Source organism: Varroa jacobsoni, unplaced genomic scaffold (assembly GCF_002532875.2).
Source record: "Varroa jacobsoni isolate VJ856 unplaced genomic scaffold, vjacob_1.0 scaffold_713, whole genome shotgun sequence".
Taxonomy (NCBI): Eukaryota; Metazoa; Arthropoda; class Arachnida; order Mesostigmata; family Varroidae; genus Varroa; species Varroa jacobsoni.
Window position 1 is genome coordinate 52,157 of NW_019213615.1, and position 13,358 is coordinate 65,514.

The 13,358-nt window shown below is 43.4% G+C and overlaps 1 protein-coding gene across 4 annotated transcripts in view; it reads left to right on the forward strand.

The window, feature by feature from the left end:
- LOC111262907 (transcription initiation factor TFIID subunit 4) overlaps window positions 1–13,358 on the forward strand; it is a 32,248-nt gene that overhangs the window by 6,755 nt on the left and 12,135 nt on the right. For 2 of the 4 annotated variants that reach the window (XM_022837538.2, XM_022837539.2), the window contains exon 2: window positions 8,820–8,975. In XM_022837538.2, the coding sequence (XP_022693273.1) occupies window positions 8,820–8,975 (156 nt within the window). Of the gene's footprint in view, window positions 1–7,830; window positions 8,036–8,819; window positions 8,976–11,049; window positions 12,451–13,358 lie in introns of those variants that run through there. The other 2 variants (XM_022837535.2, XM_022837534.2) reach the window with 2 other exon arrangements.

Consider the following 13,358-nt stretch of genomic DNA (forward strand, 5'->3'; position numbering starts at 1 on the left):
TTTGATCAGCTCGGTGAAAACAAAAGGCTCAAAGGGAACAAGTCAAAAAATGAAATTTCTAAGCGTATATAACGCTTGGCTATAAGCGAACGGTAGAAAATAACACGAAGCAGTAGACGAAAGAGCAATTATCTTTCAAGCAACTTCATATATATGTTTGTGTTGTCCTCTTATTAGTATGATGAACAGTAAAGATAATCAATGTGAATTCGCATACAATTTCATACCACTTTCACACAATTGCCGAATCAGGTCGTCTTAGCTAAACGGCGGTCCTCTCAACGAATGCGTCGGGTTGGAATTCCAAAATGATGTCAATTTTTGTCTACATCACGTTACGAATAATGTCCCGAAGGCAGTTAAGAGATAATTTTTAGGCTGGAAATAATATAGATACGCATATATTATAGTAGTCATATTTAATTGAAGATCACATTCTCCTAGGTGAAAAATCAGGCCAAAAAACAAAAGAAAGTGACGTGTGTACTTAGGCCTAATGTTCACAGTACTTTGCGCCAAGATTTGGCGCAAAATAATAATATTTAGATGCTGCCAACATCTTAGTTGTATTTTGTTGTGTATAAATCTATTTATTATTGAAGGTTCATCCGAAAATTTCCCAGTCGGTTATTTTTACTTCTAATAGATGATTTTGAGCGTATTTACCCATTCTACTTATTCAACTAACGAGAACGGTCCGATCTTGCATCGTCAATGTTAGAATAATAATAGTAATTATAGTGATAATAATTCCTTATCGTTGGCCGCTGTGATAAGACACATCAGTCAATTAATTAATATTTATTTGATGACATCGTAAGTTGATGTCGGTGATTGTTTCTATGATACAACAAATGAATCGGTTTTCTCAAGTAGCTTCCAAAGTTCAATTAAGTGCATTAATTAACCAATAATGACACCGATTGAACCGTTTGCCCGCAGATTAAGGATAGAAACTAGCAGCCTTTCTTCCTTTTCTTAGCGATATTACTTAACGATCTAACTGTCAACTGTGCAAAATAACAAGTTCACTTTTCCTTTTGTCTCAGCCAAAACAGCATCTACTGCTGCTAGTTCAGCCGCGCAAATGCTTCTTCCTTGCTTCTACACGACTCTTGCGAGCGCTTTCAATTCTCTCGATCCTACATCTCGACTTCCCATGAGTTCTCGATCAGCAAGTGAATCAGCTGTAGTAAATCGCGATTTCGTTGTTAGTCTTCGATCTACCGCCCACAAGGAGAATTGGGCTTGTTTTGCGCGGCATAAAAGCGGCTGGCCAGTCCTGGCAAATAATGAGGGCGGGAAGAAAAGAAACGGAGAGAGAAAGCGCAAGAGTCAGCTGGGCGGAAATGGCCAATGTGGCCTGCGCGGCCCCTGTCGCTTTGTGGCAGCAGAGCGACGGACCAAGGGTAACTCTCCGGCCAGGGGAGAGGGCAAAACTCAATGAGGAAGGAATATCTCGATAGGGCAGCTAGTTATGGAAGTGATGATGGTAATAGACAGGGACTGCGGAGAAGGACTGGAAACGACAGACAGACAAATACATATTACCTGAGCCATGGCTTCTGTGACGGATGGTGGGATTTGCGAGTAATGGCCGATACGGCGGTTAAACAAGTTCTTCTTGACTGGTAGGCAACAGTCAATTATGCAGTAACGGTACAAGCAGCAACTAAACGCAAACAGCTCTCGGAGGCACAGAGAGACAATTGAAGAATGTTGGCTGATCGGAGGCGCTCCGCGCGTCGGCTACGCTTCTCAGCAGCAACCTGCTTTGTGATCGCTGGTAGTCAGCACTCATCGAGATATTCGTTAGCCAAGTTGTTTCATCTCTATCAATTGGAACGGTGATGCGTGGAATATATCCGAAGTATGAAGCTGATTACTTCTAAGATGAGGCGAGAGATCTGCGCCTGTGCTTCTATGTGACGTAGGAGATTGTGTGTGCCTGTTCGTGTACCCGTTGACATAGCCCGATCCAAGCATTCGCATGTAGCACAAGCATGGCAATATATGGCTGAACTAAAGAAAAAGAACTTAGAAACTAAAATTTATCCAACGAAACAGTCATTTAAGGAATACACCTTATGTATGCAAATGTGGCCTGCATGCCACTACGTCGTATATTAATCGAGAAAAACGACAGAATAATATCTAATGTGCAGCAGAGCCACAGCACGCGAAGCTTTCGAATCAAGTGGCTATCGATGGGTCAGCTGTTTAAACAGCTGATAGGTGGCAGCTGACGGAGACGGAACACAGAGGAATTGTTCTGGTTTAGTGCAGTGTTCATCCGTGAAAAGTGCTTTTGCCCAAACTGTCGGTGTGTAGACCTCTATGAAGACTCAAGCTGAAAACGCATTTTCTAACTGTAATCCGTTGTTCGTACAACCAACATGCTAACGTGGTTATATCATTGTTATAGGTTATAGGTGCTACATGAATTTATTATTAGAAGCTCCTTCTCGCATAGCGAGTGGACAAGATTGAATAGGGTTAAGCCTAGAGAAAATACTTTATGAACAAACAGAAGTATTTTGCGTATGCCGTTAACGGAAGGTAAAATTAGCCTATCAAAGACAAAACCTTCAATATTTGTGCACTGTTGTGAATTATTTGCAATTATTAAGCGAATTCGTTTTGTAGGGTTGATACATCGACAATGAGGGTTCCATGTTAGACATAACTCTATACATTGTATCCATTTGAGGCAGGATGTTGCACTGATTGCCTACTATTCACGTCAATAACAAGTAGCGAATAATCTCTTTATGGATGCGCTTTCTTGTTACAGCTGTCATCTCTCAGCCAGCGCGCACAAGGGGTGAGCGGCACTCGTTACCAGTCAGATATGGCAAGAGCCTAATGGCATCCGACAAATGGTGGACCAAATATGATATAAATTATATTTTTTTTGGACAAATCTAACTTAGCAGAGAGTAAGAGTGTGGGAGAGGTAGAGAGAACGAATGGGGAATGAGGAACGAAAGTTGATACATTCAGCCACGCAGACGCAACCTACTCTACTTACTTCATTCGCGTCTATATTGGCGTGTTTCGAAGTCGGCAGGTTGTACAGTGCTGTGTACTTTAAGGTAGTGCAGCTGACAAAGTTTTATGTCGTGTTCTTCATTTAGAGTGGGGGATGTAAATAGCTTGCGTCTGTTGAATAGAAAACCACCGTTCATGTGGCAGGATTCGAGCGGGGTTTATATAGTTTTGTGGCATTGTCATCACGCCTGAGTACGGTGTGCTGCTTAGTAATCACTGTCGTTTTGAATTTAACTGCAAAAAGATTTACCTCATTGGCCTGTGCTTGTTTAGCCCCCGTCGTACTCTTTTCGTTAGCTGATTGGCAATTTCGCCCACTTGCTATGCTCGTAATTGGGAATATTGAATCACTGCAGTCGTTGCCATTAAGCCTCTACCAACGCCACCTGGCGTAATTTGTTCTTCTGTGGTTGTTCATTCACCGTATAATTGAATTACGACGAATTGCTGTTGCAGTTAAATAATGCCAATCGTTATCGTGTCCGTTAGCAGTACGTTGATGAATCCAACGCAGGCCATCAACCGCCGAGTAATGGTTGGTCGGTCCGTCCATAGACAACCTGCAGAAAAATAGCTGCACTAAAGCGACGCGTGGTGGTGTGCCGCGTCGCCATCATAAGCGGTTTACGTACCTAGTAACGGCTATCCATGCAAAGGTTTAGCCACGAGACGGCGAGCGATTGTTCGTTGTGTCATTCAAATCGTGATCGTCGTCACTGCCAGCTTAACACTGCAAACAACATGCCGCAGCGCAGAGCTGCTACTCAGCCGGCTAGCCAGCCAACTAGCGTACCTAAGGCGAGTAGGTCGTCGTTTCGTAGTACTGGCGTAAGAAACTATTCATGTGGCCTCATGGCGTCGCTCAGTTCGGCTCCTATTTCGTTTGTCATTTGTGGACAACGATACACGAGGCAGTGTTTGTTTGTTGCGTAGGGCACAATGAGTACAGATTGGACATGCGTCGGCCGGATGGGCGGATACTCATAATAGTGGCGCAATTGATGGAGTATTGAACGTGTATTAATAAATCATTCGTACAGCGTTATCGCTCACATATCTACACGGTGACTTTCCGTTGTTAGGCAGATGAACGAACAGCTCCGGGCGGTGGCAAGGCGTGTCGCAGTTGTGTAGGTGGCTTCTGCTGTAGCTGATCAACGTCTCCAAACACTGTCTCCCTCTTGGCCATATCGTGATTGTTAGTATCATCGTCGTCGTTTTGTAAGATTTGTTGTCGTTAGGTGGAATTGTCTGGGGAGAACTACGGAGCCCGCCATGAGAAAAAATTTTCTCCTATTGCTAGGGCAGACGTCATAGAACTTAAACCAAATGGCACAAAGGAATTGAGGCGCTGAAGTTTAAAGCGACCACCTATCGGATTAACAAAAGCTGCTGTTGGATTTTGGGGATATATGATATTTACTTCTGGCTACTGTTTAATTAGTAATTGTGGCACGTACTATTTAGATCTCAACGAGATTTGTAACGGAACTGGCTATCCTTCCTGCTATTCGATTACGAAATTTCTTGCCTTAAAAATAGATACTGATGCAGACGTAAGTGTTAGACAGAAGAAAAAACTATGGCGCGCGTTAAGCGTCAGTTTTCGAATTTCGATATTTTTTTACATCGTGTTACCATTACCAAATCTGTATTTCATCAGCTATTCGCTAGCGCGCGTTTGATTTCAGTAGTATACGATAGTGATCTTATATATAAATAGTTGGACTGACTGTGGTGCCCTTAATCCGGTTTTTTGCTTGAAAAGCTGCTGAAAGCTAAAAGGTCTACTTAGAATGCTGATATCGTATTCTGCGTAAAGGGGACCTCTGTAGTCTGAAAGATGACGACACCCTTGTTCATGGCAAAGTTTTTTGGTAGGGATATTTTGCGTCCTTTGCACCAAATAATAGGTTGAAGTTCTCGTCAATCTACTGAGTTATGGGTACGTCAAAGTGAATTACGTGGTACGGGGCCATAAAAAAAACACTTGATGTTTCTGTTATATCTGTCTCGGTAGCGAAAGAGACGCCCAGGCTTAAATGCTGATTTTTTGGGAGACATAAGACAAAACAATCGTAAATCATTGTAGTCTAAATAGAACTTCATGGAACTCAGCTTTTGTGAAATCTAATATTTACGTAGGAGCGTAGAAGTTATTCATACATTTCTTTTCTTTTGATTAACTTCTGTTTTTGAAGAAAGATACATTTGACCGATATGACGAAGTATTTAACAATTGTTAAAATATTACAAAGCTCGTCAGAAGATTGTATTATTTTTTTGCAATTTAAAATTTTTATTTTGGTGTAATAGTTTAGATTTAGCAAACCAAAATAGATGACTTCAGTGTCTCAATGTGCTATGGAGGGTTCCTAAATGCGCATCTCATTATATCATTTTATTGCAAGCATTGATCATCCACTTTATTTTATCATAAGAAGGTTGCAATATTTAACGAATTTATGGATTAAATTTTCCGCCTTTCTAAATATATAAACAGAAAACTTTATTTAACACTCATTTATCAAACTGAATATCGTGCCTATGATGTCACCATATGTCTGTCGCTAGCATTAATCCAATCGCCGCTCTTCGCGTTCCCAGTAATGCTGGGTTGCCTTTCAATACCGTGTCGCTTACTATTATGGGTCATCGACCCGATTGACACGAAAAATCAACGTTATTCGAGCTCCCTGGTCGAATTACATTCACTAAGTTTTTTTTTTTTTGCTACCCGTGTTATGGTAGTGCGACTAGTTACAACGGGTAGCGCGTGATGGCCAGCACTTAGGCGACACCCGATGTGAAATATTAAATTTTTGTAAATGTATATACATAGACAACTCGACCGTGGTGCGCCTTTTTGGGTTAGTTTATTTAACCACTATGACGCAGCAGTTTTGCTGTGCAAATGGGCAAACGCCGGTGCAACGTTAGACGATAAACTGAATTTCCGTTTCGGCAAAGCTAGGCGCTCATCGCTCCGATGAATCATGAATAGTCGCCTCTGTTGTTGCTGCGCTAGACAGGAGACAATTATTGTTCTTTGTCCTTCTGCGTTGAGCCAGCGGTATGGGAAAACATCGTCCGTGAAGGGAACCCGCTTACCCATGCGTTGAAATCAATCACAACTGTTTCTCACGAGTGCCACTAAGTGGACAAACTTACTAGGCCTCAATTCGATACTCTAAAGCCGCTTTTTTCCGTTAAAATAATATTATCTGCTGTTATTGCTCAACATAGTTTTTGTTTTTCGTCGGAGTCTGGGAGAGACGTCGTCGCACGTCAGTTCGACAACAGACATTGTGATGCTGTTGGAACACTGAGCGTGGAGCCACTACTCGGTTCGACAGAGCTCGCCAAACGTGTTCCGTTCTTTATTTCCGTTGGCGCTTTCCATCTGCGGTCGGCCTCCAACCAGCGAGTAGAGGGCCTAGCTTACTTGACCGCAGCTCTCGTACAGCAATCAAGGCCTTTTTCTGTAGACGGTCGTCGCTACAGAAGGCTAGTAGAGGAAGGTAGAAAAGGGAGCTTTAAAAGTTATGTTTCGTTCTCCTATTCCACCCACGCCGCCCTTCGTTGGCATAACACTGCTGCTGCGTGAACCTGCATGCTGTACAGGGTAAGCGCTGCGTGCCAGCTGTCAATAATACGACGGCACCTGTACGGATAATAATAAATAATTTATATATTTATAAAGATGTATGAACTCGACTTACACAGTAAGTGCCTGCATACCATGAGCAACTCGAACTGGGGGGGCGAGCAATGGTCTGTGGTATACAATTATGCCTACGTAATGTGGGGTTTAAAATAACTCTACGTCGCGAATTTCTAAGCCCATATGGGCCAAGTGTTGATGTTGTTGCGCTACTCTTACTACTGCTCCTTTACGCCCCCTTACCCTCCCGCAATATGCCCCTCCTTCCACCTACAAGCGGCTTATCCATACATGAAGAGAGAGTGGAGAGTAAAAATCGATGGCGCTTGGACTACGCCACGGGGAATGGAAAAGGGGAGGGTAAAGGACGACGCACGGTATTTTACTAAGTTGGAGCTCAGGACGGGTTCTTTGCGTGGACGGTATGGCCTCCTGGCATGCCACAACGCTATTATAACCGTGGAACAACAAGACAGCAATGGTTGGCCCTATATAGCTACAGTAGAAACGACCACGAAATGAATAACGACGTTCTTTGAGCCGTTCGCTCGTAGCTTCAGTTGTTAGTACTCGGTTTTCGCTAAACTTCGCTGTACAGTTTGCTGTAAGGCGGGCACCCCTTTACAGGAGGCAACGACGACGACGACGACGACGGCGGGAGCGGCAGCGGCGGCGGTAGCGGCTGCATGCTTTATGTATATTTTGCTCTACTAACGCTCTACTGCGCTTGACAGTCGCCATCAACGTTGGATAGTATCGTTTTCCTCTGTGCTTTGCCGCGTCCATTGCCACGTAGCGTTTCTTGAGGAGTCATCGTAAGCGTGTTACTGTAACAGATTTCGAGATGCCGTTCGATGACGAGTTACTCCCGGCCCCGCCAAACAGCACCCGACTTTGTCCTGATCGAGTGCCTTCGAAAGGGATCTCTCTCTCCACCCAAGCATCAGAGGCAATGGTAGAAATCGGCGGCCACCGATTGCAGTACGATTGCTCGCTTTAGACGAACAAACAAACGAACAAGTCTTCGAACACATACTGCAAAAATTTAGATGCGTCAGAAAGTCGAAATCTTGTTAGAGATTAGTTGTAGACTTGACTCAGCTTTTGATTTGCATAAGCCTTGAGTTCTCAGTTGCTGTTAACATGCTGAACCGGTCATAATCGCAAATGAAGTCAAGCTCGAATCTGGAAATGGCGTGGTATCATCGATCAAGCCTATTTAGCCCGTTAAGGCCATATAATCCAGATTCGCCAAGAATCACGACAAGCGACGAACATCACCCTCGTCATTCTGACTATTACAACGACGATTATTCCTATGTAAGAAAAAAGAAGCTATACCAGTACAATCCTTGCGTATCTATTCTCTATTGTGAGCAGGGCATTTGTAAACAGATGTTGTGTGGAGAGGAAAACGTGGATTCAGTGATCCATATAGGTCCATATAGATAGACATCGTTGTGGTGGTAATATGGTGGCTAGGAAAAACTAGATGATGTGGCGGCGTTTGTTGAGTTGCTGCACAAAAGCGACTTTCTTTCAAGTTTATTTAAGCCGAGACTAGATTACTACGGCCAATGCATAGCTTCGATGTTGCCAACTTTGGTTTAGCTTTGTCGTCCAAAGAACTCCATGATCGTGAACAACTCTTCGGTGCTATAAATACATATCTTTTATTAATCAGTGGATTGCAGTGCTTCTAAACCACAAACAAACGTTTTCCACGCAAGCCCGAAGATTTCGGATAGGCTACCTTTCAAATCTAGGTTTACGCAAGCGCTACATTTCTAAAATGCACGAACGCAGCTAACATTTTCCATATTAACAGGGATCGAGAGTTTAATGACAATGGTTGCCTTTCGAACTTAAGAGCAATTTTGAAAGATTTTTTTTATTATTTCATTATCCTTATCTATAAGATGTAAAGTTGTTTGTGATAGAAGAAATAGTATTACTTTTTTGTGCTAGATGTTTTTTGTAGCATTAGATCACGAGAAGCTACGAGGCCTATACCTTTATACGAAATAATCATCAATTAATACATAGTTCGTATTATATTTGTCTCTGATTTGTCGCTGTTGTTTTTATCAAAACCTGTCTATAGATTCAGGTTCAGGTACAACCAGACGGTGAACCGAAACAACCGGCGGGTCTGCAACTGGTTAATGTTCAACGAAACCTAAAGCCTGCACCACCTCGTGTGATTCTCTCACCGCAGATTCGAATGGCGACATCGGCTCCACAGATGCTTCGTGCCGGGGTATGAAAACCTAACACATTCTACCGATAGCGGCATATTGTTATTAGTTACACGACTACAAATCGTGCCTTTTGCTATTATCAGTATCATCACCATGTTGGGACTACCATTGTTACTAGAGAACTATTTTAGTAGGGAGAATGTACTACGGGAGAGCTTTCCTTTACGTCAATTAATAACTACAGTTAACTTGAGGCGGTAATAATTACTAGATGATCAAATTTGCGTATACATACGTTATCGTAAACTGAAAAAAACTTATCCGACAAGTTTCAGATGAGTCTCTGTAACGCTAATCAGTATCCTGAACCAGCATACGCCAAAAAATTGCTTGCGGACTCGACTCCTTTCAGACAAAGAATAGAAGATTTATTTAAGCTTAGACGGTCTCACGATTGCTTTTTTGTTCCATTCTTTTGGTCGTTCACACTGTCAGATTATATTGTAGTTCTCAGAAAAGCTCTCCCGTTTATTTAATAGTTGCATAGAATATTCTGGATTAGTAGGCTTCTTATTTACTGTTAACTAGCTAAGATTATGTGTCTTCAGGCCTTTTGAGTGGGATATTAGTGTACTAGAGGTATTTACAATCAAAGAGCATGCTTTCTAAAGTAATAGTAGTGAAAACATCATGTTTTATCTCCTTGTTATATACATAATGCGGCATCTATATCCGTTCTTTTTATTAACTGTTTCTGAGACATTATCCGGAAAAAATTATTTTTAAGCCTTTTGCGCGTACTAAGCCCGCCATTACTGACGATCGTGTTTTTTCGATAGTAACTATCATTCACCCTGGTTGTAAGTTCGATTTGGTATCTGAACTGCTCATAAGTCGTTTTGGAGCAAACAAATTGTTTGACAGTAGAAATGTTTTGCAGTAGTACTAGGAGGAAACGTGCGATATTGGTAGGTGTTAACTGGTAAAGTGCCTCCCAAATATAATACGCAGATCAAACATTATTTTAGGAACTAAATTTAAAGCTGGTAGTAGACCAAAGGTTTTAAAAATAAAAAGCTAAAAATGGCCAAGGAGACCAAACAGCATATGAAATTCTAAGATCCACCATAAAGCTTGTCTAGACGACCCAAATGATAGTTGACACTCTGTTCTTTAGAACGGTATTAATTTCTGTATCAAAAAGATCCAAATGTATGAAAAATTACATTTTTAACGAATTTTTGAGGCCCTTAAACTCGGGCTCTGTTGAGGATCTTCCAGTTTACCTCATAGAAATCCTCTTCAGGTATCTTAGAAGTTGCAAAAACGACCCACTGTTCCTTACCTTGATGATTGGTTATTTTGTTTTAGAAAAAACTGGCACTCTTATTGTAGCATATATAATAAATAACCCACGAGAATCTGAGTTTGGATGCCGCACTTTGTATATACAATCGATTCGATCATTGATACAATCATTGATTTAGAATGCAACTAGTATTTGTGAAAAATCGTGTAGAAACATCGTTATCATTGTAGGTAATACCATATGTAGACTATAACGAAGAAATTCTATAGGTCCTATTTAACAATTTTTATCTTAATTGTCTAGAGAGATATCGTAATTACTTGCGTGTATGTGATTATCATCGCACATGAAATATGTGTGTACGGAGACTACCTGAAGTACGACTGCTCCCACCAGAAAACGGCGACTTTTAATTTTCCTGCTTTCTCTTTCCCGCGCTTGCACCAGTTACCCAATTACAAAACATTTAGTGTGTATTCTTATTTCAGAAAGTTATATATATATATATACATATATATATCAAGATGTCAGTTGCTACATTTTTGGCCCACTCTCTTTTTAAGCGGTGTTACATTTTGGCCATCTGAGAATGGCTCACAGGCAAGAACGCCATACGCCGTTTGGGTCGTCTCATCGCTTTTTTTGTGTAGATGCGGCGTCTAGATCCTATGTGCTCTTATATGACGAGTATTTCCGTTGCGAGTGCGCTCTGCCATGTGTCATGAATAAGAGAGACCCACACCACTGGCCTGATTGTGGCTGACTGTCTATCTGTTTAGCTCTCGATGATTGATTGATTGGGTTTATATAATCGATCCATATAGCACCATCCGTCGCAGCAGTCGATGCGGTCGGCTGGCCCCCATTCGAGCGGGCCTCATCCACTTGGTTCATCTATGGCAAGAGCAGCAGCAACAGCAACAGAAGCAGCAGCGGCGGCGGGCCTAAATCATATCCGTAGTATCCCCACGCACCCCGGTGGAGGTCCCCACTACCGTTTAGTCTCATCGGCTCCTCCGTTTCAGCCTCCAATGAATTCTGCCCCACAGGAGATGTATTATACACATCCAGTCTCTAGTCACGGCACCGTCTCTAGTCATCATCACGCTCATGTCCATCATAATCACCATAATAACAGCATTAGTACGAGCACGGATGCCAGCAGTGGTAATAATTCAAGTGGAAGCAATAGTAATGGTTCACATGGGCATCAGCCTCTCCACATTTCGGGTGGGGGCTCTTCACATGGCGCTGGCCATCACCCCGTTGGTCATCCGAGCCAAACCCAGATTCATGCTGGCTACCATTCCGGTCCTCATGGCGGAGGACACCATTCCTCCACCGGTGAAGCCTCTGGTCACTCTGGCCAGCCCTCGTACAGTAATCCATCGTTTTACCATCGTTACCCCACAGCTGCCAGCTATCACCATCCGACCGGTCTCTCGACTGTTATGCCCCCACCTTCATCTCCTGTAATCACTAGCCAGCACCAACAGCAGCTTGGCGGGACTTCTGCCGCTTCTGTCGTTGGTGCAACTGGCGCCAGTGGCCATGCTGCTGTATCGACGTACGGCCGAGCGATAGTGAGTAGTTCGGGTAGAAGCACTGGAGCGTACTCGATACAGCCTCTTACACCATGGGGCCGACTTTCCGCTTCCTCACCTTTCGTCCATTTAGCCCATAGGGTGCCAGTTTCATCAATGGGGCCTGCTACGTGGGGTCGAAGCGCTGGGCCAGGCGGAGGGGGTAGTGGCGGGGTGATGCCGATGGGCCCGGGGGGACCTCCGGGAAGAGCCATACGTATAGCGACAGGCGCAATGTCGCCTCACTCCGTAGCCTCAATACATCCTCACTCAACTATCGTCCATCCACATCCAACGCACACGTCGCGGCGCGGTGGAGGCGAAGCGATGATGTTGCGAGCGATCACCAGTGTAAACGGTTACTCCCAGCAGCAGCCACATTACCATCAAGCAACTAACCACTCTGCTGCTACAGTTCTACCCGCAACCAGCTCCGGGTCTCACGAAGTGGCGGTGCAAAGTGGCGCGGGAGGCCCCAGTATAATAGGAGGAGCTGTGGTGCCGGGAGTGTCTTCTTCTTCTTCGGCAAGTTCTACCCCGCCACCGTCATCGGCGTCGTCTCTAGTTGCCGCTAATGGCGTTACAGGTGGTGCTAGTAGTGCAGGAGGAGTAGGCGTGCCACCTGGCCACCGCAAAGAGGACGTGAGTAATCAGAACGAAAAAAAACCTAAAAAAATCTATGAAACAGCAGATAACGTGGGTTCACTGTGCCAACACCCATTCTCACCAAGTTGTCATCTAGTCGTTATTGTGATTGTCGTCCTTGAATCGAGGGGGAGGCGTTCCACTGTGCTGCTAGCCTTGACGAACATCATAACTTCCGTGCCCCATGTACCTCGAGTTGAATAAGCACCCCCTGCATCTACCATGCATCGTCGCCAATGCTGCTGCTACAGGTCTTCTGTACAATGATAATTTGGCCTTATCCAGATATACCGAGTAGTAATGATCAATCTATAGAAATTCACGGCGCTAGGTTCTGCAAGGAGTTGCGTGGCGACGATGCCTGGATCGCACGGATGGGGAGTTTTATAGGAGGCTGATGTTCAAGGCGGCGACAGTAAGCGTCTCTCGCCTCCCTATGCAAACCTGGATGGCAACTGCAAACGAACGCAAGCAGTGCTCAAGCAATTATAAATGCAATAGCAAAGGCAAGCCAAATTGCAAACGCATCGCAAAAACTCTGATCTTAACGCTCCGACGCCCAGTCCTCTTCTCTCCTCTTACTCTTTTTATGCCCCAACACCCCCTACCCCCATCCCCTTTCTCGAGCTTTAAACTTTACGCCCGACCCTCTCCTCATTGCGGTCGATTGCTAAAAATGTATATAAGTATATATACATATATATATGTATATATACCCGTTCTTGAAACGAATAGCACAGCACTCAACATTTCTGTTTGCGCCTATTTTACGTTCTCTTTTATTCTTCCCATTCGAGTTTTTTTAATGCATTGATAGAATTGATTTCGCTCTATTGTTTTATCTTTATTAATTATTGACAAAATATTTTATAACAATGCTACATAACGCACTTAGAACGGTTTTT